The 27,175-nt window shown below is 46.3% G+C and overlaps 1 protein-coding gene and 7 non-coding genes across 9 annotated transcripts; 5 read left to right on the forward strand and 3 right to left on the reverse strand.

Annotated features, from left to right (window-relative positions):
• The first annotated feature begins 7,200 nt into the window (after nucleotides 1-7,200).
• LOC110090349 (uncharacterized) lies at nucleotides 7,201-18,049 on the forward strand. Of its 2 annotated transcripts, none has more exons than XM_072989025.2 (4): nucleotides 7,201-7,446; nucleotides 9,411-10,331; nucleotides 12,845-12,968; nucleotides 15,973-18,049. In XM_072989025.2, exons 2-4 carry the CDS (start codon nucleotides 9,645-9,647, stop codon nucleotides 16,788-16,790), a joined length of 1,629 nt encoding a protein of 542 aa, XP_072845126.2. In that variant the 5' UTR covers nucleotides 7,201-7,446; nucleotides 9,411-9,644; the 3' UTR covers nucleotides 16,791-18,049. The 2 variants fall into 2 exon arrangements, with proteins under 2 accessions (XP_072845126.2, XP_072845127.2); XM_072989026.2 differs by having other exon boundaries at nucleotides 9,431-10,331.
• Nucleotides 18,050-22,999: 4,950 nt separating this feature from the next.
• Nucleotides 23,000-23,071, reverse strand: TRNAE-CUC (transfer RNA glutamic acid (anticodon CUC)). Its single transcript has one exon. It is a non-coding gene; the product is annotated as a tRNA-Glu (tRNA).
• A 776-nt stretch (nucleotides 23,072-23,847) lies between these two features.
• TRNAG-UCC (transfer RNA glycine (anticodon UCC)) lies at nucleotides 23,848-23,918 on the forward strand. Its single transcript has one exon. It is a non-coding gene; the product is annotated as a tRNA-Gly (tRNA).
• Nucleotides 23,919-24,570: 652 nt separating this feature from the next.
• On the reverse strand, nucleotides 24,571-24,652 carry TRNAS-GCU (transfer RNA serine (anticodon GCU)). Its single transcript has one exon. It is a non-coding gene; the product is annotated as a tRNA-Ser (tRNA).
• A 210-nt stretch (nucleotides 24,653-24,862) lies between these two features.
• TRNAM-CAU (transfer RNA methionine (anticodon CAU)) lies at nucleotides 24,863-24,934 on the forward strand. The gene has a single exon. It is a non-coding gene; the product is annotated as a tRNA-Met (tRNA).
• Nucleotides 24,935-25,137: 203 nt separating this feature from the next.
• On the reverse strand, nucleotides 25,138-25,208 carry TRNAG-UCC (transfer RNA glycine (anticodon UCC)). Its single transcript has one exon. It is a non-coding gene; the product is annotated as a tRNA-Gly (tRNA).
• Nucleotides 25,209-25,983: 775 nt separating this feature from the next.
• TRNAE-CUC (transfer RNA glutamic acid (anticodon CUC)) lies at nucleotides 25,984-26,055 on the forward strand. The gene has a single exon. It is a non-coding gene; the product is annotated as a tRNA-Glu (tRNA).
• A 274-nt stretch (nucleotides 26,056-26,329) lies between these two features.
• Nucleotides 26,330-26,401, forward strand: TRNAE-UUC (transfer RNA glutamic acid (anticodon UUC)). The gene has a single exon. It is a non-coding gene; the product is annotated as a tRNA-Glu (tRNA).
• The last annotated feature ends 774 nt before the right edge of the window (nucleotides 26,402-27,175 follow it).

A 27,175-nucleotide genomic window follows, 5' to 3' on the forward strand; every position in this document is an offset into this window, starting at 1 on the left:
ACATTTAGTCCAGTTGTGTCCGACTGTAGGGGGTGGTGCTCATCCCCGTCTCCAAGCCGTAGAGCCAGCGTTTGTCCGAAGACAGTTTCCATGGTCACGTGGCCAGCACGATAGACACGGAACACGTTACCTTCCCACCGTGGTGGTCCCTGTTCATCTACTCGCATTTTTACATGCTTTCAAACTGCTAGGTTGGCAGGAAATGGTCTTATAGGTGCCTTCTAATTCACTTATTCTATAAATCTTAATTAAAAGATCCCAAGGCTGTGAGAGGGGTTTGGATTTAGCACAGACTCAGCTAGCGTTGTGCCAGCTCAGTTGGTCCTCAGCCATCTTGGGTAGTGACGATTGCCCTTAGAGATGGGCACGAACCGGTTCGTCCCAATTCATGAAGGCGGCAGCACAGCTGCTGCTGCTCCCCTCCCTACCCTCTCTGGCTCAAACAGCCACTCACCAGGCCCAGCTTGCTTGTTTCTCAGCCCAGTCCTTTTCTCTTACTGGGAGATCAGCCAAGAGGGCAGGGCAGAGAAAGCCTGAGCTGTTGCCAGAACTGGAAGATCAGTTGAGGAGGTGGAAAAAAACAAGCAGGCTAGATCTAGTGAGTGGCTGTTTGAGCCAGAGGGGCCAGGGAAGGAAGGGGAGCAGCAGACTGGTTCATGCCCATCTCTAATTGCCCCACTCAGTACAAAAGGACTTATTTTGGAATGCCCATGACTAAGGCAGTACTGGTAGGATGTCAAGAACAAGTTGAATTCCCCGTTTTCTTTAGATCCTCAAGCAAATACTGTACCTGGAAAACAGAATTTATAATATAAAACACTCTACCACCTATTCCAAACTTAGAAACTATGGACACAGTTGCAAACAGAAGCCCTCTTTCATGTATCTACTACAGGACTGGGGCGTATTGAGTGGTGAAAGATTTTGGGCATTGCAAAAGATATTTATTTTATTTCACGGCCTTCCTATATAGCTTTCCGTTCTTATAAAGTGGTAAAACAGGTTGCAAGATAAGCAAAGGCAATAGATGCGGTCGCTTTAAAAAAAAATTACAGAACTAAAAAATCCATTAAAAACTATTCATTTAAAACCATAGGTAATAGATAGTATAACATCCAGCAGGCTAAACTTTTCCCTGATCTGTAGCCTGTGAGGAAAACAGCAGTGGGATCCACTTACTAAGAAATACCAGTGGAAGTGTAACCTTGTCTGTGTTCCTCCACACCAGTGCTTCCCAAGCTAGGGATGACCCAGGTGTAATGGGCTGCAACTCCCAGAAACCCCGGACAGCAGAGCTGGTGGTAAAGGCTTCTGGGAATTGCAGTCCAAGTACACCTGGTTACCCAAGCCTGTGAACCAGGGCTCTACACCAGTGGTCCTCAGCCTTGGGCCTCCAGATGTGCTTGGACTACAACTCCCAAAAGCCTTCACCACCACCTCTGCTGGCCAGGATTTCTGGGAGTTGAAGTCCAAGAACATCTGGAGACCTAAGGTTGGGGACCACTGCTCTACACCACCTCCAATGACTCCTTGCCACCAGTTAAAGGGGTAGGTTCCCTCACCAAGGGAGAATGGGTTCTGAGATGGATTTGGTGGTACTGTATAGTTGGCAAGGGGGAGGAAATGGGGTGAGAGAAGAGGCTCTTAAGAAAAAGGGAGTTTGTTCTTAACCATTAGAGCAGGATGACAATGGAACCACTGGCCCCGGGAGGCAGTGAGCGCTCCAATGCTGTAGGCATTCAAGAGAACATTGGACAACCATCCTGTCAGATCTGTTTCACTTTCTATTCTTGCACTGAGCAGGGTGTTGAACTTGAGGGCCTTATACGCCCCTTCCAACTCCCATTATTTTATTGATTCTATGTAGATCTACAATTTGCTAAAAATAGTCTCCCCCCCCCCCAATGCTACATATAGGTCTGTTTACAACTATAGGCACACCCTTTCTTCCCCACTGTTTTGCATTTCAGCAGTAAAAAGTTTTAAGAATCCCATTTTGTTTCAGTATGGTTACCGTATAGAAACACATTCCCCAACACTCCACAGCAGACTACATCAGTGAAATTGACAAAAGTCAAGGTGAGGAGATCCATGACATCCAGTGGTATTCCTCCAAAGGCTCCACAGACAGAAAGCCTTGGCTTCTATTCCATTCAGAAATGGAGCTGTGGTGGTCGCCTGAAATCACAGCTGGATGTGACACATGACTAGATCTCCATCCAGTAGGCCCCCAAATTTCCCCCTCTGGATTTGCTTGTTTGGAACGAGCGTGTCTTTGTTTTCTTCAGGACTGGCTCATAAAGTAGTCAGCAAGGACTTCTCTTGCCACGCTCCCATCCTGCGCGTCCTCCGGAGAGGACGGGAATTTCAAGGGTCCCTCCAGCGTTTGGTCCCAAACCCCGTCCTGGGACCGAGGCACGTCCGCCAAAACGTGCCCACGATTCTCACAGATATTATGGAGCACAACGGACCCCACAACCACAGGGATAATATTCTCTTCCGCAACCTCAAGCCGGGTCGCTAAACATCTCCACCGCCCCTTCAGACGCCCGAAGGCCTGTTCGGCGATCTTCTTGCAGGCGCTTAGGCGAGAATTGAAGCGTTCTTTGCGAGGGTCAAGGTTCTCGGTGAAGGGCTTCATGAGCCACTTTTTCAAGGGATAGGACGCGTCACCCAGGATCAACGGAGGGATCTCCACCTCGCCGACGGTCGTCGTAGGATTCCCCCGCACGAATGACCCTTGGTCCATTGCCTCGCAGAGGGCCAGGTTTCGGAAAAAAGAGGTATCCTTGTCTTTACCACACCGACTGAGTTCAATGTCAATGAAGCGCCCTTTGTGGTCCACAGTGCCCTGCATCGACATAGGAAAGAATCCCTTCTGGCTGACGCTTGTCCCTTTTCGAACTGTGCAGATTATGGGGATGTAGGTTCTATCCATGACACCCACACAGCCAGGAAATCCCATTTCTGCAAATCCTGCCATGACCTGCAAAAATTAAAATATATAGATATATACCATTTCATCAACATTCCTCATTGCCTAGATAATTGTTTCCAAGCAGTAACTCTGGACTTCCTCAGAATGCTTGTCACGATCTTGTCAGTTGGCTACAAGACAGCCCATGCCGCATTAGTGGCTTCCTCACAGTTGGTTTGCCCATTAAGAGCATCCAGGAGCTGGTCTTCTCCAGCTCAATGACATCCTATGTAAAACAAGACCTAGTTTGAACTGGAGGTGGAACCTGTGTCTGAAGTGTGTGTGTGAGAGAGTGTGTAAAAGAGAACGACTGAATACTCCACACAAACGAATCCCTGAAAACAAAAAAATCAGCATGTCAGGGCAAATCTTTTTCGTGATTGTCAGTGAGAATCTAGTTCTTTTACAAGCAGGGCAAGAGCAGAAGCAGATTTTTACATTTTGCCAGCCATCTGTCATACACCCAGGTGCGTGGTGAACCGTGTAGCCAACTGCACAACCTAGGCATTTTCAGACACGCAACAAACAGCTGGCGAGACCCACGCACACGAGTCGCACCATTGCCAGGTCATGCTACTGACAAATTCCTAGCCACTGTGGCTGGAAAAAATTATTTATTTATTTATTTATTTATTGGACTTATATACCGCCCCATAGCGGTACAAGCACACTCTGGGTGGTTTACAAGTTAATTACGCAGGCTACACATTGCCCCCCCAGCGAGCTGGGTACTCATTTTACTGACCTCGGAAGGATGGAAGGCTGAGTCAACCTTGAGCTGGCTATCTGGGATTTGAACCCCAGGTCGTGAGCACAGTTTTAGCTGCAGTACAGCGTTTTAACCACTGCGCCATGAGGCTCTTATAATTAAATTATTATTATTATTATTATTATTAAATAATAATAATCCCCACCCCATCTCGTTGCTACTTTGGGGGCTGAGAAGGAACAGGGACTCCTGAGGTGCATGGCAGGCGACAGCGCCATCCTTGGCCATCAGTAATGGGGAAGTCTTGTCTTCACTGTCTCATTGATCATAGTTACCTCTTTGGGGTCTTGGAGAGCCACCACTTTCTTGAACAGGAGCTTCTCGATGGCCAGGCAGACCTCAATGAAGACTTCTCCGACGGTGGAGCGCCCGACCCCGAAATGGTCGGCCACCGACCGGTAGCACTCTGTGGTGGCGAGTTTCCAGAGGGCGATGCCCACCCGCTTCTCCACGCTCAGCGGGGCCCTCATGGTGGTGGTTTGGCGTTGCAGCTCCGGCCGGAGTTCCTCACACAGTTCCAAGAAGGTCTCTTTGGTCATGCGGAAATTCTGGAGCCACTGTTCACGATCCCAAGTCTTCAGCACCACCCGTTCCCACCAGTCCTGGCTGATCTGGCGAGACCAGAAGCGATGAGGCCCAGCATTGAGTTCTTCCACCATCAGCCGGGTCTCACTGTTGGGGCAAATATCAGGGAGCAGCTGGTGCAGGAGGGCAATGTGGTTCGCCATGACCCGGCGCATGGTGCGCCGGGCTCGGGCTGCGATGCCTCGGCGGTGTAAGTGTAAGCGGACCAGGTTGTGGGTGGCCAGAATCACAAAAACGATGGCTTCCAGGTTGTCCATAGTGAGCAAAGAGGACAGGAAAAGAAACCTTTTCACAAGCGCCTTTATTTTAAAATACCTACCGTTCGCTCCCACACACCGGTGCTCAAAGTAGCCTAAAAAAAACCAAGAAAAGCTTTGAAAAACAAAATAAAATGGTGTGCAGAAAATCGATTCGGAGTGGCAACGACGGGTTATTTTCTACCCCTCTTTGACATCCACCATTGCTGAAAATCGACCTAGAATCAGATTGGAAACGTGAAAAGCAAGCAGCTGAAAAGGCAAAAGGGGAAGTTATAGTTAGTTATAGTTATCTCAAATAATGGCCTCTATAGGTCGATGGCAGATCAGATATCCCAAGATTTGCCAAAGTGGAAAATAAAACTTCAGATGTGGAAATACAGCAAGCAAAGTAATCAGATGCAATTAATTATTTTTCCCCCTTGTCCCAGCCTTGCAGTATTTGATAAAAAGCTGATTTTTCTCCTCCCCCTCAAAATGCGATTTGGCAATCCAGAGGTTGTAGAAATCTTTCCAAGCCCTTTTTCCTTCCCCTGTAATCGGCCTCTTTTAGAAGACGGTGGCTTTTCCCGACCCTTCTGTCGCCGAGGCTGGTTGTTTCTTTCTGGGAAGGATTTTCTCTCTCCCTTATCCACCCCGAACACATTCGAAAGCTTTAAGGGTTAAAGCTAGAAAGCTGGGATTCCTAGACGGAGCCTGTCGTTCACGCAGGAAGTCCGCTCCAGTGGTGTTTAATAATATTGTTGCATTTGTTTGGAGGCGGGAGCAAATGCTCCTATTGGCTGAGAGCGCCGAGGTCTTCTGGAGGGGGAAATCCGGCAAGATTCCGCGGGGAGTTCTGGGAGTTGTAGTGCAAGAACAAAGCTGCACACCTTTAGTGATAGTGTTATACATTAATACTCGGCCCAGGAAGGGGTCATAAAGGATAAAAGGGTAAAGGAAGATAAAAGGAGTGCTCTTGAACAATGTTAGCCATAGAGGTGGCTGCATTAAATGGAAGTGTGGCTTAATTTGGGAATATTCTCTCTTCCGATTATGACAGCTTGGAAAATTACATTTTCAAAAAAATAATTCCATTATCCCAAATGTAATTAGTTACTGTAATAACTGATTTAAAAAGAATAACTATTATCTCTCCACAGTAAATAACTTTTGTCAATAGAGGGTTTTAATTCTAATGCTATGACGGACAGGTCATAGTGGAGAGTTCTGACTAAATGCAATTCACCTGGAGTAGGAACTGGCAATGCCACTCCAGTATCTTTGCCAAGAATGCCCCATGAACAGAAACAAAAGACTAAAAGATATGACCCTGGAAGATGGGACCCTCAGGTTGGAAGGCGTCAAACAAGCTACTGAGGAAGAGCGGAGGACAAGTACAAGTAGCTCCAGAGCTAATGAAGTGGTTGGGCCAAAGCCGAAAGGACCCTCAGCTGTGGACGTGCCTGGAAGTGAAAGGAAAGTCCAATGCTGTAAAGAAAAATACTGCATAGGAACCTGGAATGTAAGATCTATGAACCTTGGGAAGCTGGAGGTGGTCAAACAGGAGATGGCAAGAATAAACATCGACATCCTGGGCGTCAATGAACTAAAATGGACAGGAATGGGCAAATTCAATTCAGATGATTATCATATCTACTATTGTGGGCAAGAATCCCGCAGAAGGAATGGAGTAGCCCTCATAGTCAACAAAAGAGTGGGAAAAGCTGTACTGGGATATAATCTCAAAAATGATAGAATGATGTCAATACGAATCCAAGGCAGACCTTTCAACATCACAGTAATCTAAGTTTATGCACCAACCACAAATGCTGAGGAGACTGAAATTGCCCAGTTTTATGAAGACTTACAACACCTTCTAGAACTGACACCAAAGAAAGTTCTTCTCATTATAGGGGATTGGAATGCTAAAGTAGGGAGTCAAGGGATAAAAGGAACAACAGGGAAGTTTGGCCTTGGAGTTCAGAAGGAAGCTGATTAAAATATTCATGATTAAAATATATTTATTTTGGGAGTCTGACTATTCTCATTTTTAAGACCTAAAAGTGATCTTGTAGCCGAGGTCCTCAACCTTGGGCCTCCAGATGTTCTTGGACTACAGCTTCCAGAAGCCTTCACCACTACCTCTGCTGGCCAGGATTTCTGGGAGTTGAAGTCCAAGAACATCTGGAGGCCCAAGGTTGGGGACCACTGTTAGCCAAATAAAGATATCAAGATGAGGTACTTTGTCTTCACTTTTTTTTTTAAAAAAAATGTTTTTAAAACAAAGGGTTCCCTCCGCAAAGGAGAGGCACTCTGCACATCCTCAGAGACACCTGAACTCATCAAAGGACCAGAGTAACCTGACAATGAAATTAAGCAGCAACTTTAGGAACAACAATGAAGCCCAGAGATTTTTGCACACAAGGAGCAATTTTTTTTAGTGTTTGCCTACTTATTGTTTTTGCTTTAATATTGCCTTTTAATGATGTGATTGCCCTATTTATAATCATTGTTCTTCGCTTTAAATATTTTCTTTCAAGGACGTAAAAAAGCCGCGTTGGGTCCGCTTTCTGGAGAAAGGCGGGGTAAAATATTTTAAATAAATAAATATATAAAATAGTAAAGATTTAACTAGATTCCCGCTTCAATTACAGCGAAGGAAGCTGTCGGGCGCCAGGAAAAGGTTAAGCTCTCCGAGCTTCCTTCTTCTGAGTCCTAGAGAGACCAAAAAAAAAGGAGGCACCGGAAGTACTGGCTAATCGGATTAGGGAAGCCACTTCCGTTCCCAACAACTGGTAGAAGAAAGCTAATTTTTCAAAGTCCGCCTTGACTGCAGCGAAAGGGCGGGTTGCATTCCTACGCGTTGCAAGGAGAGGGTGAGTGAAAAGGAAGCATTTTTAAGGGAGAAAGTAGAGAGGGTTCAAGGAGTAGAAAAGGACAGAGGACCCAGAATTGCAAAGGAGATTTTTTTAACTAGAAAAACATTCCAGCTGCAAGATTTGGAGGTGGCAAGCAGTTTTCCTCCCGGAACAGACACGAATTAACGATCCCTTCTTTGCAATCTCTAGTTTAAAAGAATCTGAGGCCGAGGAGGGTCTCCAATATGGAGAGTTGGCAGTGTGGTATAATGGTTAGAGGGTTGGACTGGGATTTAGGAGGTCAAGTTTCTAGTCCTTAAATTCTGAGTGATCCATAAAATTCATTGGGAGATCTTTGCACACTTGCTCTCCCCCTCCTACACACAAACACATATACCACAGGAGCCCCGTATCCAGAGGGATTGGTTTCAAGCCCCTCCTGGATGCTGAAAAATGTGGATTACCACAAACACTATTTTACCCTATACTGTACATAGCATAATCTCTGGCTCCCTCTAGTAGCCAGTTCTGGTAACTTCAACTTTAGAAATACATAGTTGTGGGATTTCAAATCATTGAGTTGGAAGGGGCCTGTAAGGCCATCAGGTCGTTTGCCCTGCTCAACTCAAAGCAGATCTGACAGATGGCTGCCCCATTTTCTCCTGAATGCCTCTAGCGGAGCTCCTACTACCTCCCAAGGTCTTTGATTCCATTATTGTACTGCTCTAACAAGAAGTTTTTCCTGATATTCAGCAAAAATCTGGCTTCTTGAAACTTGAGTCACTCATAGTATTACTGAACCAAGTAGCTCCCCATCTAAGAACTGTGCATTTATGTTTTTTTTCTCCCTAGGGGTAGAACTTTGCACTTACCCCTGTTAAATTTCATTCTGTTATTTTCAGTCCAATGCTCAAGCTTATCAAGATCTTTTTGAATTTTGTTCCCTGTCTTCCAAGGTGATGACCATTCCACCCCATTTTGTGTCATCTGCAAATTTGATGAGTTAATCCCTGCACCCTCTGATCCGAGACATTAATAAAAATGTTGAAGAGCACTGGGCCCAGGACAGAGTCCTGGGGTGCCCCACTTGCTACCTCCTCCCAGTTTGAAAAGGAGCCACTGTTAAGCACTCTCTGAGTACGATTCTGTAACGAGCAGTATATCTGTCTACCTGACATTTGTTCTATCTAGCTGACATCTAGTGAGCTTGCTTATCAAAATATCATGGGGAACTTTGTCAAACACGTTTATTGGATGATGGAAGGACAAAAGGGAGGGGGCTAACCTGGAAGCAGCCACGGAGAAGGCCATTTCCCCCGTGAAGGTACAGTGGGGTCTCTACTTAAGAACGTCTCTACTTAAGAACAATCCAACTTAAGAACAGCTCCATTTGCTAAATTTTGCTTGTACTTGAGAACAGAAATCCAAGATAAGAACAGGAAAAAAACCTTTCCTGCTCTTTTTTTAACCTTAGGTCATCTTAGGTTAAAAAAAAAAATTCTCCCCCTAGTGGTAGAGTACGTATTGACCAGCTTTGCATTAGTTCCTAATGCTTCAATGTACGAATGCACCTCTACATAACAAAAAAACAGCCAGAACGGATTAATTGGTTTTCAGTCCATTCCTATGGGAAATCTTGCTTCAACTTAAGAACGTTTCAACTTAAGAACACCATTCCAAAATGGATTAAGTTCTTAAGTAGAGGTTCCGCTGTAGTTTCTATGGACGGAAAAGAGCAGATACAGATTAAATGATTTTCAATGCATTCCTATGGGAAATGCAGATTCAACATAAGAACTTTTCAACTTGAGAACCACCTTCCAATACAGATTAAGTTCTTAAGTAGAGACCCCACTGTAGAAGGACTAACAGGCAGGCCTCAAAAGATCATAAAAGTCCGAGAAGGCTCATAGACAGAAATATGGAAAATGGTCACATTCCCATGCTCTGAATAAAAGTTATTGCGTTTTATTTCATCACAGCTTTCGGATTTTTATTCCAGAAAGGACCTACAGTACTGAGTGCCTGTGGGTAGCAGAACAGCCCATATTGGAAGGCTCAAATGGAATGAACTGTCCTTGAAGTGACACTTTAAAAAGTTCATTGCCTGGAGACTTTGAGTGCAGAGACAGTCACCTCGGTGGGAGAGGGCAGCTGTAGCCCCTCAAGCAGCGGACGCAAAGGAGGAAGGCGTTGATTCTGAATTGCAGGTGGAGATGGAAGAAGAAAAAACCCCACAGATTCTACATGTGGGAAGTATCAGGGAGTTACAAAACGTGGCATCTCCCAGCCAGATTAAAAGAGAACCGGAGGAAGAGCTGCAACAGTCTTGGGAAATCCAGTGGGAAGAGTTCCTCAGGATGCTTCAAGCTCCTTGTTCAGGTTGGGAGAAGAGAAAGGTGTTGGAGGAACCCAGGCCCTGGGATGATGCCAAGGCTTTCTTGGCTTCCTTTGAGCATGTGGCGTCAACGTGCCGGTGGCCTCAGGACAAATGGGTGACCCTCCTCTTGCCGGCCCTCAGTGGGGACACCAGACAGGCCTTGGGGGCCCTCAGCACCAGAGACAAAGGAGATTATGAGAAGGTAAAAGCAGCCATCTTGGAAGGAGAAGCCACGCTGAGGGAGAAGCAGCGGCAGCATTTCCGGCAGTTCTGCTACCAGGACACAGAAGGGCCGAGAGGCGTCTACAGCCACTTACGGGAGCTTTGTTGCCAGTGGCTGAGGGTGGAGAGGCACTCGAAGGAGGAGATCCTGGAGCTGCTGATCCTGGAGCAGTTCCTGACTGTCCTGCCTCAAGAAATGCAAAGCTGGGTCCGGGAAAGGGGTCCGGGGACCTGCGCTCAGGCCGTCCTGCTGGCGGAGGATTTTCTTGCAAAGCAGAATGCGGTGAAACTTAAAGGAGAGGTGAGTGGACTCTTATGGTGGTGAGTGGCTATGACATCGGCTGGGCTAAATGGCTGTTGGGCACCTCATTTCCAGAATGTCGTGGTTTCAGCTAGCAGGATCCTCGTCCTCCATCTGAAAGCCTGAGGCATTCTTCCCATCACAGAATATATTTGCTCCTCTACCCAGGATTTTCTAGCTTATCCCAAACTGAGGAGTGACCAGGGCCGGCCCTACCGTTAGATGAAGTACTATTAGAGGAAAATGAGTTGGCTGCCTCAGGCATCCGACTTTGAGTGGCAACAGATTGTCAATTATTTTATTTATAAATAATGTACAAGGTCATACTCAACTCTTTCCAACCCTGATAGCTCTTGCAGCCTTCTAACCATTACACCCCAGTGGCACCCAAACCCAGGCAAGTTACTCTGGAAGCCTACAGGGTCACATTCAACTCTTTCCAAGAATAAATAAATAAATAAATAAATAAATAAATAAATATATGTATATATGTATATATGTATATATGTATATATGTATATGTACACACACACACACACACACACACACACACACACAGAGTGGTGCCCCGCATAGCGTCGATAATCCGTGCAGCAAAAATCGTCGCTATACGGATTTAAAAAGCCCATAGGAATGCATTGAAACCCCTTCAATGCATTCCTATGGGTTTAAAACTTACCTTTTAAGCGAAAATCTTCCATACGGTGGCCTTTTTGGGTGCCCGGTAAGCGAGGAATCCGTCCCTGTTTTACCCGGCAGCCATTTTGGAACCGCCAATCAGCTGGGGAAAAAACATCGTTATGTGAAAATCGGTAAACAAAACAGCTTACCGATCATCGCAAACCGATTTTCCCCCATAGAAAACACCGTTATGCGATCGCAAAAGCAATCGCAAAAACATTGTTGCTATGTGGATTTGTCGTTAAACAGGGCACCCATTATGCGAGGCACCACTCTGTGTGTGTGTGTGTGTGTGTGTGTGTGTGTGTGTGTGTGTGTCCTGGACTGTCTGTGGTTTGGAGTTTGTTCCATACGGCCCCTTGAACAGGCAAGTCAAGAAACCCCTAGAACAGTGGTTCTCAACTTTGAGTCCCCAGATATTCTTGGACTACAATGCCCAGAAATCTTGGCCCGCACAGGTAGCAGTGAAGGCTTCTGGGAGTTTTAGTCCCAAGAACATCTGGGGACCCAAGGTTGGGAGCCACTACCTTAGAACTATCAGGACATGCTAGTAGGAACAGTTGGGACCTGGGTCATTTTTTTTCCAGAAACCAAGCTAATCCTGGACCTAACAACTAAATCCTGTTGCGCAGTTACGCAAACAACATCACTTTTGGAAGTGAATTGCTGGATGTTAAGAAGCTCTGTAGAAAGTATCTGGTGCCTACTGAGTAGTGTGGCATGCAACAGATACACTGTATGGGAACTTCTTAACTTACAGTAATTCACCTGTAGAAGTTGCTCAGTTTGCCTAATAGCACGACGCTATTCAGTTCATTTTTTTTATTCTTAAGTAAGATGTTGCTCTGTATTCCAGGAGTGTATCTACACACTCCATGGTTATCAGCAATCTGATACCACTTTAACCAACACCTCTTTGTCTGAATCTAGGTGGCGGGATCATTGGATGGGAGAGCCAAGATTCCCTGCCGTCGTTTGAGAGAAAAACACTGAAGTTTTCTAGTGGATAACTTTTCAACTACAAATCTGAACATCCCTTAAAATGAAGCCAGTTTAAGTGGCATGGCACTGCTCTGTGTAGTGTTGATCAATGGTTCCCAACCTTTAGTCCCCAGATGTTCTTGGACTACAACTCCCAGAAATCCTGACCAGCACAGCTAGGGGTGAAGGCTTCTGGGAGTTTGAGTCCAAGCACATCTGAGGATCCAAGGTTGGGAACTACTGATGTGTAGATAGACTCCAGGAGATTTGAATACAAGACACTAGCAGAGACATCCATGTGTAGGGCTCTGTCCCATACAGTGGTGCCTCGCTTAACCATTGCCCCGCATTATGACAAATCCGCTTTACAAAGATCTTTTTACAATCGCAAAACGATGATCTAAATGGGGGAATTTTGCTTTGCGATGATCAGTTCCCTGCTTCAGGAACTGATTCTTCGCAAAACGATGTTTTTCTAACAGCTGATCGTCAGTTTCAGAATGGCCACCGGGTAATTAAAATGGCTCCCCGCTGTGTTTAGGGACAGATTCCTCGCTATACAGGCAGCGAAATGGCCGCCGTATGGAGGATCTTTGCTGGACGGTGAGTTTTTACGCCATGGGAATGGAATGGGGTTTTTTATTTCGCTTTATGATGTTTTTGCTTAACGGCGATTTTTCCTGGAATGGATTATCGTCATTAAGCGAGGCACCACTCTATTTGAAAGACCCGATGAAGCGGGCAAGGAACTATCCTGAAGGTAGGAAAATGCCCTTAGAGTAAGAATGTGAAGGCTGGCAGAGGTGTTTGGAAATCTCTGGTTCTGAATGGTCCTCCTGCTGCTGTTTCAGGTGTCCGAATCCTTGCAGGAAGTGGCTCCGACTTTGTCCACGGCCGATGGGAGGCCACCACCAGAGGCTTGGAACTTTGGCGTGGAGGTTAAGCAGCGGTGGGAAAGAGAGGAGAAGTCCCTGGGTAAACCATACTCTGAATGGCTGGATATGGTGACGTTTCCTTACTTTCAGTTTCACATTTGAAGATGACCCTTCAAGGTTATCTAGGAAGGTTATGTCTATCATCTCAAGATGTCATTGGTAGTTTAACAAGGCAGCAGCATTGCTTCTTTTGAGCGGTTAAGAGGCTCTTCTTTCAAAGATCTCTACAAACATTTTTATATCTAAAAGGATTGAATTGGAAGCATTCCAGTATTTTGGTGTCTCAGAGTACTGGATCTGTGTGGATTAGATCTAAATAGGGGCCACAATCCTATTGGGGCTTGCATAAAGTTTGTGTAATGGGCCGCAGCTAATTGATGAGTTAATGCAGCACACGTGGATTGTGCAGTCGGACAAAGAACCAGGCACACAACTGAGACATGAACTGCCATCTCACAAATTAGATACTATTAGCCACTGCAAGGTACACTGACCTTATTCAAATGCTGATAGGATTTTGGCTGTTGAGTTATACACCCACTGCAGAATGTCCTTTTGGCTAAAATGCACAGAGCTTTTGAATTAAATGCATTGAGCTCTGATAAATTATTGACAGTCTTTGGAGATGCGGCCACTTCTCTTCATTTTTGTGCGTACAGTAGGACCTGTATATCCATGGGATTAGTATCTGTGGTTTTGGTTATGTGTGGTTTATCACAGCCCTATATGCAACATACAACATTGTAGGTTCTTGTGCCCTTTGTCCCACCTCATTGTATGTTGTATATAGCAGTGGTCCCCAACCTTGGGCCTCCAGATCTTCTTGGACTACAATTCCCAGAAGCCTTCACCGCCACCTCTGCTGGCCAGGATTTCTGGGAGTTGAAGTCCAAGAACATCTGGAGGCCCAAGGTTGGGGACCACTGGTATATAGGGTTTGCTACTATCCTCAGTTTCAGGCCTTCACGGTGGATTGTGCAACAGATCCCCCACAGATATGGGTTTCCTACTGTATTTGTCTGCAGACTCAGCTTAAATACACAGATCCTCCCCACCATACGGAGAAGCATGTCAAACTTCCACACACACACCTAACTACAGTGGAAAGTAACACCTTAGTTCCCACCTTGTGAGTACTAGGATTTTGGTTCCCTTCCTCCTTTCCCAACTAACACAGGGTGCAAACAATGTGGAGCAGTGACTCCCAGCCTTCAGCCTCTTAGGTTCCACCAAATACTGCCATCAAAAGACCCTGGATCCTACCATGTTCGGAAGAAAAAGCCCACTGTGTTCTGAGAAACACATGGTACATGCAATCAGTTATTACACATTACATAATGTTCTGTTACAATAAATCTTAAGAACATTAAAAATACAGTGGTGCCTCGCTTAACGATGTTAATTCGTTCCAGTGAAATCGCTGTAGAGTGAAAACGTCGTAAAGTGAAATAAAATAGCCAATTGAAATGTATTGAAAACCATTCAATGCTTTCCAATGGGCTGAAAAACTCAGCGTCCAGCGAAGATCCTCCATAGGGGCGGCCATTTCCGGTGCCTGTAGAGTGAGGAATCCGTCCAAAAACACAGCAGGGAGCCATTTTGAGCACCCAGTGGCCATTTTGAAACCCCGACAATCACCTGTTTTGATAGTCGTAATGCAAAGAATCGGTTCCCGAAGCAGGGAACCGATCTTCGCAAAGTGAAAAAAAACCATTCAAAACATTGTTTTGCGATCGCAATTGCGATTGCAAAAACATAGTCATGAAGCGGATTTGTCGTTATATGGGGTAATCATTAAGCGGGGCGCGACTGTATAAGCAATATTATTGGGAGTAACCACAAACCTCTGGATGCCCAGTGTAGTGTGGCGGATACAGTGATGGAGGAGACTCAAGGAGAGGATCCCCCTCATCATGGAAATTTGTCTCTGTGTGTGTATGGGGGAGAGACATCTGGCCTGTCACAGCTTGTCTTTGCTCCACATCTGATGAATAGGATGTGACTAGGCGGCCATGATTTGAATAGCGATGGGCAGCCTAAGAGCAGCGAGTGATTTAGCATCAGGACAAGGCTAGGAGTCAGCTAGAAGAAAGAACCTGGGGAACCTTAAAAAAAACCCCACAGGACCACTTCCCTCGGCCCCCGTGTCCGCCTGTAGGTATGATGTGCTGCCTTCTACTGACCCAGTCTACCAGGTTATCTATGTGCCACATGTGACAAGATTGTGATAGCTTTGGACAATGGGGTTGGAATCCTGTTGTGTATCTCCACTGGCCCAGGGTTGGTGATGTCATCAGTAGCAGGAAATGGCTGCTGATTAAAAGTTTCCTTTGAGGATTTTGGCTGCATATGGAAAGCATATATATGAGCCATGTGCACCCCGCGATCACTTTTAATCCACAGTGATTTGCTGCTGAGGATCATAGAATAATGGAGTTGGAAGAGGCCTATAAGGCTATCAAGTCGAACCCTCTGTTCAAATGCAGGAATCTAGTGACGTCGTCTCTGTTATGCACCAGGAGCTGTGCAACAGGATATCTCTTTTAATATGTTCTTCTCCCTGCCAAATAATCTGCCATAAATGATTAAATTCTACATAAAATTACAGAAAGCTTGTGAATCCCTAAGTTTTTGTTGTTTTGAGAAAGGGAGCGTTGTGTGTCTTGTGGTTGTAGAGTGAAGAGTAGAACGTAAGATATGACAGCTTGAGAGCCGCTGGGGCTTGGGGACCCTCCTTCCTTCTGTATTGTGGGCTCCCCGTCCCCATGATGGGCTGACCTCTAACTCTAACAAAGCTGGCTGGGAGGAGTGCTGGCGAAGGGATGGGAGCGTGGGGGGGGTGGCGGCATCTAGGCGGTCACATGTTCGCTTGGCGGTACCTGGGGACAAGAATCCCTGTGGCTAGGAAAGGGTTACAGGACAGGGAGGAGCGACAACCAAGAGGAGCTAACTCCCCAAAGCAAGAGGCTCTCTTAAAGCGGTTATTTCTTTATAGCTTTGTCCTTTTGAAAATTTACTGAAACACACCCTCCGTCTCTGTTCAGTTCCTGCAGGTGAAGGGCAGGTGTATATGGGCCAAATAAACAGTCGTCATCCATCCAGTTCAGTGCAGCAGGACCTAAGATGTACATCGCTGGAAGGTGGCCGTTTGTTCCAGTATTGTAACGAAGGAACCAGTTTCGAGGTTCAGCCGAGACCAGAGAGTAACTGGAGGACTAAACCAGAGGATGCTAGGGAAGTATCCCTTCCCAGGGATGAAGAAGATGGCTCCTGTCAAGAAGAAACAAGAGCCTGTAACCAAATCCACCATTGTCACTGTGGGCAGACCTTCAAAATCTGTGCGTGCCTGAGAGTACATGAGAGAAGTCATACGGGAGGCCCATTGTGCTCGTGTCCTGTGTGCCAGAACAAAATGGCCAGTGTCCCTCACCTTACTGCACATGCGAGAATCCACCCAGGCGGTGAACTGCACAGGTGCTTAGAATGTGGAAGAGACTTCTGCAGCTCGGCCAAACTTAGGGAGCACGAAAGGATTCACACTGGAGAGAAGCCCTATCAGTGTTCCATGTGCCACAAGAGGTTCACTTTTACCACCAACCTCATTGCGCACGAGAGGATTCACACCGGGGAGAAGCCCTACAAGTGTTTGAAATGTGGGAAGCATTTCCGCCAGAAGGGAACGCTCAAAACCCACGAAAATACTCACCTGGTAGAAAAACCATATAAATGCTCCAAATGCGAGAAAAGTTTCCGCCAGAAGGGCGCCCTCACGCAGCATGAAAAAATTCACCTGGCAGAAAATGTGTATACATACATGAAGTGTGGGAAGTTTTTGCCGGCAGGAAAACCTCACAACACATGAAAAGAAAAAAATACCTAGAGGGAAACATTGCAAACCTTCGGAATCTGGAAGAAATTTCTTCACCTACTGTCGGTCCCGTGAAAAGATCAGTAATACAGAGAAACTTTATATGTGCTTGAAATGTGGGAAAATTCAGGAACCGTTTGCTGCACGTGGAAAATCCACCTTCAGAGAGAAATAGGAAGGGTGTTTGAAATGTGGGATATATTTTTGTAGCTCTGCTCAACCTTAAGAGTCCCTGAGAGAATTCACACTCAAGAGTTTTAGTACAAATAGAAATAGTCAGGTAGCACTTTAAAAGACTAACTGTTTTTTTTATTTTTCATAAGCTTTCTTGTGTCTAGTCATGCTTTTTTGCCTTAAGTGTGCTTAGATGCATGAAAGCATATGAAAAATAAAAACTTGTTAGTATCTTAGGTGCTACCTGACCACTTCTGGTAAAAATTCCTGTACTAGCGGGATTCCAGTGCAAGAGCTGGTTATGGTGAAGAAGCATTGATGAGCATTCCAGATGTCAGGTACACAAGGGGGAAAATTGAAGTCTAAGAAATCCACCGGATCTCTATGGGAGAATGGGTTCCATGTGAGCCTTTTCCCATCTGACATTGAGCAAGCCCGCACCTGGAAATGGGCGAAGGTTCTTAAAATCTGTCAGGACAGATTTTCAAAGCCTGCAATATCACCATGGTGAAATTAATATATTAAGTGCAAGATCGGAGGTAAGGTAAAGGTAAAGGTTCCCCTTGACAATTTTTGTCCAGTCGTGTTCGACTCTAGGGGGCGGTGCTCATCCCCGTTTCCAAGCCATAGAGCCAGCGTTTTGTCCAAAGACAATCTTCCGTGGTCACATGGCCAGTGTGACTTAGACACGGAACGCTGTTACCTTCCCACCGAGGTGGTCCCTATTTATCTACTCGCATTTGCATGCTTTCGAACCGCTAGGTTGGCGGGAGCTGGGACAAGTGACGGGCGCTCACTCCGTCGCATGGATTTGATCTTACGACTGCTTGGTCTTCTGACCCTGCAGCACAGGCTTCTGCGGTTTAGCCCGCAGCGCCACCACGTCCCTCTTTTCATGTCGCTGAGGAGGGATTCATGGAACCACGGAGTCCCATTGTTATGTTCTGCAGTGACCATTTTGCTGCTAAAGTTCATCTGTATTCCATGTTTTCTTTGATTTAAATCTTACGGAGACGTGTTCTGTGTATAAGAATTGTGCATTCTGTATTTTCTGTAAAAAATGAATATTTTTAAATATATACTGTGTATATATTTTAATAAGAACTGAATCCCACTACGTGAGTGCGGAAATGATTAATGGAAAACAAATCTGCTTTGTTAAAAACCTTTTTTCTACATGCTTCCGAAACTCATTAAAAGTTTCAAGGCTAGATCTTTTACCTGGCGCAGGTGAAACCAGTGTGATGAAAAACATGGGGGGAGGGACATCTTGGTCCTGTCTCCCCTCCTCTTCCTCCCGTGTCCTGCTTCCATTTGCAGCATTCCAGGGCTGAAGAAGTATCCTATCAAAGTTCTGTCGTCTTTCTTGTTTACGTCCGTCGGAGAAAGTAGCTTGAGAAAGAGCCGCCTCTACCGTTGGGCAAAGTGAAGCAGCTGCTTATACTGGTAGGTCATTGAGCCTTACAGAGCAACAGAGACATGTCGGCGGGCAAAGGCATCTGGGCTGTCGTCCACCCTACTCCCAAGATGGTCTTGTTGTCCTCGATGATTGCGCAGGATCCCATCCCATGGCCAGCCCTGAAAATGAAATTCCAAGCTATCACTTGGGTTCAAGTAGGGCCTGACACGTGAAAGCCAAAATCAGCACCAATGGCCATTGGGTGTGAATCCAGACCTTGAGACTTGCTCTCTCCTTAGTTGCTTCTTGTTTTCCCAGTGAAGGTGTACCAGCTTTGCTTTCCCTTCAGTGCTAAAGGGCCCAGGCCACCTCAGTTTTCCTCCGCCTAGCAAAGCAGTGCAGCTGAAGATATCTTTTTGTTAGCTTCCAAAGAGCACAATGAACCATCACCATCATAACTTGAGAATCTCGTCAAAGGCAATGCCATATGGAGAAGTATAGTCTCCAAATTATAAGAGATACTAGTTTGCCTCTTGTCTGGCACCGGTTAGACCTTGTCTTGAGTACTGTTGTCCACCTCTGGATACAGAACCTTAAGAAGGAACCAGTTCAGGGGAGAGCAACAAGGATGATCAGGCAGTTGGAAAGCAAGCCCTAGGAGGAAAGACTGAAACAACAGGGCATGTTTAGCCTTGAGAAAAGAAGACTGAACGGAGATAGGATAGCGCTTTTCAAATACAGTGGTGCCTCGCTTGACGAGAATAATTCATTCCGTTGAAATCGCTGTTAAGCGAAATCCTTGTCAAGCGAAATGAAAAAGCCCATTGAAATGCATTGAAAACTGGTTTAATGCGTTCCAATGGGCTAAATAGCTGCCTGAAGTGGTCCTGACCCGACCAGATAGGCGAGATATAAATAAAATAAAATAAATAAAATAAAATAAATAAATACCTCAGCGTCCAGTGAAGATCCTCCATAGGGTGGCTATTTTCGGTGCCTGTAAAGCAACGAATCTGTCCTAAAGCACAGCGGGGAGCCATTTTGCGCAGCGGGTGGCCATTTTAGAGTAGCCAATCAGCTGTTTTAGAATCATCATAATGTGAAGAATCGGTTCCCGAAGAAGGGAACCTATCATCGTCAAGCGAAATTTCCCTATCTAAACATTGTTTTACGATCACTATTGCAATCGCACAAACCTCATCGTAAAGCAGATTCATAGTTTAACGAGGTAATCATTAAGAGAGGCACCACTGTACATGAAAGGTAGTCATCCAGAGGAGGGGCAGGATCTGTTCCTGATCATTCCAGAGTGCAGGATTGTGATGTTTACCATGTGGCCCCTGCTTGTTTCTCCAAACAAAGGGCTCACGCTATGTCATCCCACCAGCAGATGCCAATTGTGACGTTCCCTCTTTTCCTCCCTGCCACCAGCGGATTCCCTTTATCCACAATATATAAAGAACTTTAGTCAGACATTTGGCTAGTTACTGCCAACATAACTTATTTATTGAAGTGTATTAAATTTAATCAGAATCACAGGTGTTCTTTATTCAATGCATACAATCAAATCATTAAAATGTCATATATCTTGCCACATAACCAATCACCACCTGCTCTATCTGTTTGTCTTGACCAGCTAATCTCTATTAGTAGCTGTTTTCACTATCTCCCTGACTATCTATCTATCTATCTCTCTCTGCAAATTCTATATCTCTCCTCCTCTCATCTCTTCTGCCAAACCTTCTTATATCCGCTGACTCCGCCCCTCCACTCCTCTCATAGGCTCATGCAAATGAGGTCCTGAATATGAGTGACAGGAGTGACATGGAGCAGTCGTCACAAAGACATGCAACAATGGGCTCAAGCTACAAGAAGCTAGAGTTTGGCTGAATGTCAGGAAAGACTTCTTAACTGTTCAAGCAATGGAACTAATAACCTCAGTCGAGCCGTCCATCGCTGCAGGCAATCAAGAGATTGGAATACACATAAACTAACTTTGTAGGAAGTTACATTGAACAGGAGAGAGATCAGAGCCTAAAAGTTATGCCAGAGATCAGGCCAAAATAAATAACCCAGCAAGCTATGCCAGGTAACTTTCCTCCCAACTTGCAGGGCGGTGCAGTGGGAGCGGGCTGGGCCTTGAACCCAAGCCTTTGTGGCAGGTTTTTCTTTTAACTTCGGAGGGCACAGTATGCTTCCCCCCAAACCTTTACAGCCTTCAGACCTGGAACTAGCAACAGGTCTGCTCTGCCCATCATGGTTTCTGGCCAGACAGCGATGGAAAAGCTTTTGTTTCCTCATAGCAGAATGTCTTCATCTGCTTTTTGCTTTTCTGCAAGAGAAAAACAGCAAAGCCACTCACAATATTAACTGCCACTCCCCACCACTGCACAAGACGTCCATAAGTAATGGTTACCATGCAGCGGGAACACGAGACAGGGAGCTTCCGACCGTTTTAATGATTTTTGTGGCTGAGTGCAAGAGTGTAAGGTGGTAGATGGAACCCGAGTGATCCCACAGCTTTGAGTGGGTGCATTTCTTGTACAAATCCAGCCACAGTACAGTATGGGCAGAGTACAGTACTTTCGAGGGAGCTCCTGGAAAGGAAGGAGAACGTAAAACAAAAAGCCGTCCCTGGCCAGGAATCGAACCCAGGCCACGGTGGTGGGAGCACTATATTCTGACCACTATACCACCAGGGAGAAGGACAACGCAGTCGCTTGCAAGACACAATTTCTCAGTAAATCAGTCAATGGTGCCCAGTCAGCAGATGCTACACAGCCAGGATGTTGATCCTCCCAAGACCACAGAAGGCTGCCCCAAATCCTGATCTCAGATCTCACTGTGGGTTGTTTTGGTCCTTTGTTTTAGTGGCATGGAAAACTCCTGGTATGCCAACACTCTCACAACACGATGAGGGATACATTGTGTCAGAGAGAACAGCATAATGTGCCATATCTAATATGCTGTTTGGGGTTGTGGGGGAAAAGCCATCTGGTTTCTACTTCTGACAGGTGGGCCAGCAAGATACATAAGCTGCCTTTCCCAACCAGCAGAGTGGCGCAGCAGGAGCGTGCTGGGCCCATAACCCAGAAGTCGATGGATCGAAACCATCCTCTGCTAGGGGAGCCGATGCCTTTTTCTCTTTTCCTTCTGAAGCCGGATTAAACAATAAAGTCTCTTCCAACTGCTGGATGGTTGGCTTTAGACTAAAAGATTCTTAATGTACCGTTGATTGCTTCTCTCTGCCAGCAGGCTCAGGACTGGCTGTGCTCCAGGCTGAAAGGAATGGGCTCCTGGCCAAGCAGCCCTGCGGCCAAATTTCTTGTGGGACGCCAAAGCCTCAGTCCCTGTGAAGTGAGGACGATCCTTGAGATTTCGGAGAAACTCAGAATGCACCAGGTGTGCAGTTTTGGAACTGATGGGCTACAATCCCCAGGAATCTCCAGGAATTCCTCCAGTTAGACCTCTGACAGATGAAGTCCTAACAGGTGTGTAACCAGCCCCCCATCTAGTCTTGGCCCATTTTAAAAATAGCTCTCCTTGAAAAACTTTGATATCACCCATTAACCCCACGAGATTGGTTACGGAATGAAAAATAATATAATTCAAAGTAAGAAGAACTTGGAAAAGAGGTGTAATCTTCAGTTCTTCTTCAAGAGCCCAACGATACACCCTCTCGAAGGCTTTCACGGCTGGGATCCATGATTGTTGTACGTTTTTCGGGCTGTTTGTCTGTGTTCCAAAGGTTTTTCTCCGTAACGATTCGCCTTTCTCTGTCGCTGGCATCTTCAGAGGACAAGAATTAGAACTTTGTTTGGCATAGTTGAGTATTTGTAGCTGTGGGATAAGGGTGCTTGTTCTTTCCAGGAGATTGGCTGATTATGGTGATCAGGGTGTTCTTTGTTCTGCGTGTATTGTTGTGATAAGGGGGGGGAGATGATCTGTCACTGATTGATGGGTGTCGTTAGCTAGTCTTTTCTGTGCAGTAATCACTGGTCCTTGTGGCTTGGTAGCTTTCCTTGACCTTTTGCGAATCTGCAAGACAGAAGCTCTCTCTCATCAAGACCATACGGACTCCCCAAAATCCACAATGACTCAATCCCACTCAGGCCCATTGTAAGTGCCATTGGCTCTCCGACATATGAATTAGCAAAATACCTAGCCACCCTCCCACAGACCCACATTGGACAAACCTAATCCTACATCAAAGACTCAGGACATTTCATAAGCAAGATCAGCACCCTAAAACTCAACCCCGGGGACAGACTGATCAGCTTTGATGTGGTATCCCTATTCACCAATCAGACTCTTTCCCTGGCCAGGAATTGAACCCGGGCTATGGCGGTGAAAACACTAAATCCTGACCACTAGATCACCAGAGATGGATGTGGTTGTGATCCATTTGTCCTTTCTTCAGTCAATGAGCCTTTTGGTGTCCAAATAGAGGAGTTACTAGGGAGACGTATAATTTGGCGAACAATGGACAAAGGTTAAAAAAGGGGTCAGGTCCTCATGTCCACATTGCTTCCTTCCTGTCTTCTGAGAAAAGTTCTTCTTCTCTGGATCTTTGGAAAGGATGCCTTATTACAGCTGTCCTTTCTGCTGATTCCAAGAGGGAGGAAAAACCTTCCCTGACCAGGAATCGAACCCGGGCCGTGGCGGTGAGAGCGCCAAATCCTGACCACTAGACCATCAGGGAGAAGGACAGACAAGATGTGCACAAGGCAGAGTTTCTCACTAAAGGAGTCCAAAATACTCATCCAGAAGAAACCTCACTGACAGAAACCGCCCTCTCTCTAGCTGGAAAAGGGGTCCCTGAATCTGAACTCTGGGCCATTGCCCAAAACACTCCAATCAACTCCTGAACCATAAGTTCTGCATCCTAACGAAAATAATTGGTCAAATCTCTTCCTTTCTCTCCAGTCCCTTCCCTTTCGGGGTAAAATTTGGAGAGTAAAAACAACAGAGAATTAGATGCCCAGCCCTTCCTGATTGATAACCCTTGCTCGCGTCCGTTTTGCTTTCCGTTAGGATGGTTTTCCATTAGCGTCACTCAAAGCAGCTCCTGACACGTCCAGTCATTGGAACCATGCAGACAATGAAAATTATAGCAGCATCAGTTGTATCAAGACCCAATCCAGCCATTGATCTGTATATCACGAAGCACTGAACAAGGGAAGATGGAGTGAAATCCATCCATCCAATAAACTTTGAGCCAGCTGTTGGGTTCATACCCTTTTGAGGAAACGTTTCTTCCTGTTCTCCCATCTGGCAACAGGTAATGAGAAGTAACATGTTCTGAGTTGCACATCGTGACTTCCTCACTGGCAGACCCGTGGCAGCTTGATCTCTCTCGGTCCAAGTGGTCAGTCCTGGTGGAGCGAATGAGCTCTTGAGGGATCCAGATAGATCTGCCTGCCCTGTCTGGTTTCATCCTCATTGATGCCCCGATGAAGGAGGCAACACACATCAGCTGCACCAGTGGTATAGAGGCAGCATGCGAGCTTTCCAAGCTTGTGACCTGGGTTCGAGTCCCAGCTGGTGCACACCCTCCTTGGCCTTTCCTTTTCCAGAGATTTAAACGGCAACAGCACAGCCACTCCAAAAAAGACTCCCACCTATGAAACTCCACAATAGCTACTGTGCTGTGGAATTTAAGAAGTAGATCCAAGGCAGTTGTTTGATTGCACCGACTGACTGCCAGTGGCACGGAGTAAGCCCTCATAGCCATCTCACCACTATGAGAAGTGAGTTAAGATGATGATAACATTATGCCCCGTTAGCTGATTTCACCTTCCAAATCATGCACCAGCAAGGCACACAAACTCATTCTCCCCCGAGTGGTGGTGCAGGAGGGTGCAGGTCCCATAAGCACAGGGGCCATGGATTGCAACCACTTTTCTCTTTTGACTCTCTTTGGCCAGCAGGGAGAAAGAGACGCTTTTTAACTTTTGGTCTTCACCTTTTGGACTAAATACTGCAGCCCTCAGCTTCTGTCTTCCTGCCTCCCACGAAGCTACTGGTGCTTCTAATTCTTCCCTTTCCCAAAATGTTCACCACTGTGAAAGTTGTTTAGATATCACATAAATCTCTCAATGTGTACAAGCCTTCCTCTGACGTTTTTGTTCTGAGAGGAAAAGATGGCACAAGGAGCTAAACATTTATCCACCAGAGCCAGTACCTCAGGGGCAAAAGGGCCGACGAGGGTGGGATTCGAACCCACGCATGCAGAGCACAATGGATTAGCAGTCCATCACCTTCACCACTCGGCCACCTCGTCTAGGGTGGGGCCCCCACTGCCGTCCCTGGGTGGGCTCGAACCACCATCCTTCTGGTTAACAGCCAGACGTGCTAACCTATTGCGCCACAGAGACCTTGGTGGTGGTGGTGATGCCCCTCCTCTGCCTTCCTTTGGCCTGAGGTTTCATGGATAGAGTGAATCTGAGCCGAACAGCCTGACAAGCCCTTCCAGCTCCCTTGTCTCTCATCTAGCAGAGTGGCGCAGCGGGAGCGTGCTGGGCCCATAACCCAGAGGTCGATGGATCGAAACCATCCTCTGCTAGGAGGCTGGTGCCATTTCTCTTTTCTATCTGAGTCTGGATTAAACAATCAAGTCTCCTCCCACAGCTGGAGCCTTCAGTTTTCTTCTTTTCTTAAATTCCACAGCACAGTAGCTATGGTGGAGTTTCATAGGTGGGAATCTTTTTTGGAGTGGCTGTGCTGTTGCAGTTTAAATCTCAGGAAAAGGAAAGGCCGAGGAGGGCGTGCACCAGCTGGGACTCGAACCCAGGTCACAAGCTTGGAAAGCTCGCATGCTGCCTCTACACCACTGGTGCGGCTGATGTGTGCCACCTCCTTCATCGGGGCATCAATGAGGATAGAACCAAACAGGGCAGGCAGATCTCTCTGGATCCCTCAAGAGCTCATTCACTCCACCAAGACTGACCGCTTGGACCGAGAAAGATCAAGCTGCCATGGGTCTCTCTGGGAGGAAGTCTTGACGTGCAGCACAGAACATTTTCCATCTCATTTCCTGTTGCCAGATGGGAGAACAGGAAGAAACGTTTCCTCAAAAGGGTATGAACCCAACAGCTGGCTCAAAATTTATTGGTCAGGATTTCACTCATCTTCCCTGGTTCAATGCTTCGTTATGTAGAAATCCATGGTTGGACTGGTTTTAAATATAAACGATGCTGCAATAATTTTTCTTTGTGTGGTTCCAATGGTTGGACGTGTTGGGAGCTGCTTTGATTGATGCTAAAGGAAAACCATCGTATCGGAAAGAAAAGAGATGCGAGCAAGGGTTATTAATCAGAGAAGGCTGGGCACCAAATTCTCTGTTCTTTTCACATCCCTCCAAATTGGCCCCGAAAGGGAAGGGATAGGAGGGAAAAGAAGAGATTTGACATTGTTTTGGTCAGGATACAGGACTTATGGTTCATGAGAATGATCCAAATTGGAGTATTTTGGTTAATGGTCCAGAGTTTAGATTCAGGGACCGCTTTTCCAGCTAGAGAGAGAGCGGTTTCTGTCAGTGAGGTTTCTTCTGGATGAGTATTTTGGACTCCTTTACTGAGAAACTCTGCCTTGTGCACTTCTTCCCTATCCTTCTCCCTGATGGTCTAGTGGTCAGGATTTGGCGCTCTCACCGCCACGGCCCGGGTTCGATTCCCGGTCAGGGAAGGTTTTTCCTCCCTCCCAGAATCAGCAGAAAGGACAGCTGTAACAGGGTATCCCATTCCAAAGATCTATGGATTGGCTTTTCCAGAAAACAGAGAAAAAGAACTTTTTTCAGAAGACAGGAGGGAGGCAGTGTGGACATGAGGACCTGACCCTCAACCTTTTATAACCTTTGTCACCTGTTCTCCAAATTTCACATCTTCCTTGTAGCTTCTCTAGTTGGACACCAACAGCCTCATTGACTGAAGAAAGGACAAATGGATCACAACCACATCCATCCCTGGTGGTCTAGTGGTCAGGATTTGGCGTTTTCACCGCCACGGCCCGGGTTCGATTCCCGGTCAGGGAAGGTTTTTCCTCCCTCCCGGAATCAGCAGAATGGACAGCTGTAAAAAGGTGTCCAATTCCAAAGATGTGTGGACTGGCTTTCCAGAAAACAGAGAAAAAGAACTTTTTTCAGAAGACCGGAGGGGGGCAGTGTGGACATGAGGATCTGGCGTTTTCACTGCCACGGCCCGCGTTCAATTCCCGGCCAGGGAAAGAGTCTGATTTTATGTCCCGTTATCCTTGCATTCTCTCAGCTTCTACTGGAGAGATCATCAAATTAGCCATTGTGCGATCTCGGTTCAAACTCTTCTTCAGCCATGGAAACTCAGGATATGGAAGAGGGAGCCAACCCTTAAAAAATTTCACATACCTCAGAAACCGATCAGCTTGAAAGCATTTGATGGCCTCTAACAACCCTGCCTCCCAGGAAGAAGGGCTGCAGTCAAGGTGAGGTCCGATGGCCACAATGGCACTGCATTAGCACAGAGCAGGCTGATGAACAGAACAGGCTCCTCCCTTTTGGACTCTTCTGTCCACTCCAGGCTGTATTATCACTTCATCTCTCCCATTTTCCCTTTGAACCCAAACATCCAGCCATTCAACACCCAGTGAACACCCAGTGATGGACTGTTTTCTGAGAAGCAGGGCTCCTGCACTCTCTTTCTCTCTTGCCTCCTACCTGGTGGTCTAATGATCAGGGTTCAGCTCTCTCACTGCCACACCCTGGGTTCGATTCCTGCCCAGGGAGCCTCTTCTCACAGCCAGTCCTGATCCTGCTTTACAGCGGAAACAATCA

The sequence above is a fragment of the Pogona vitticeps genome, chromosome 2, assembly GCF_051106095.1.
Source record: "Pogona vitticeps strain Pit_001003342236 chromosome 2, PviZW2.1, whole genome shotgun sequence".
Taxonomy (NCBI): domain Eukaryota; kingdom Metazoa; phylum Chordata; class Lepidosauria; order Squamata; family Agamidae; genus Pogona; species Pogona vitticeps.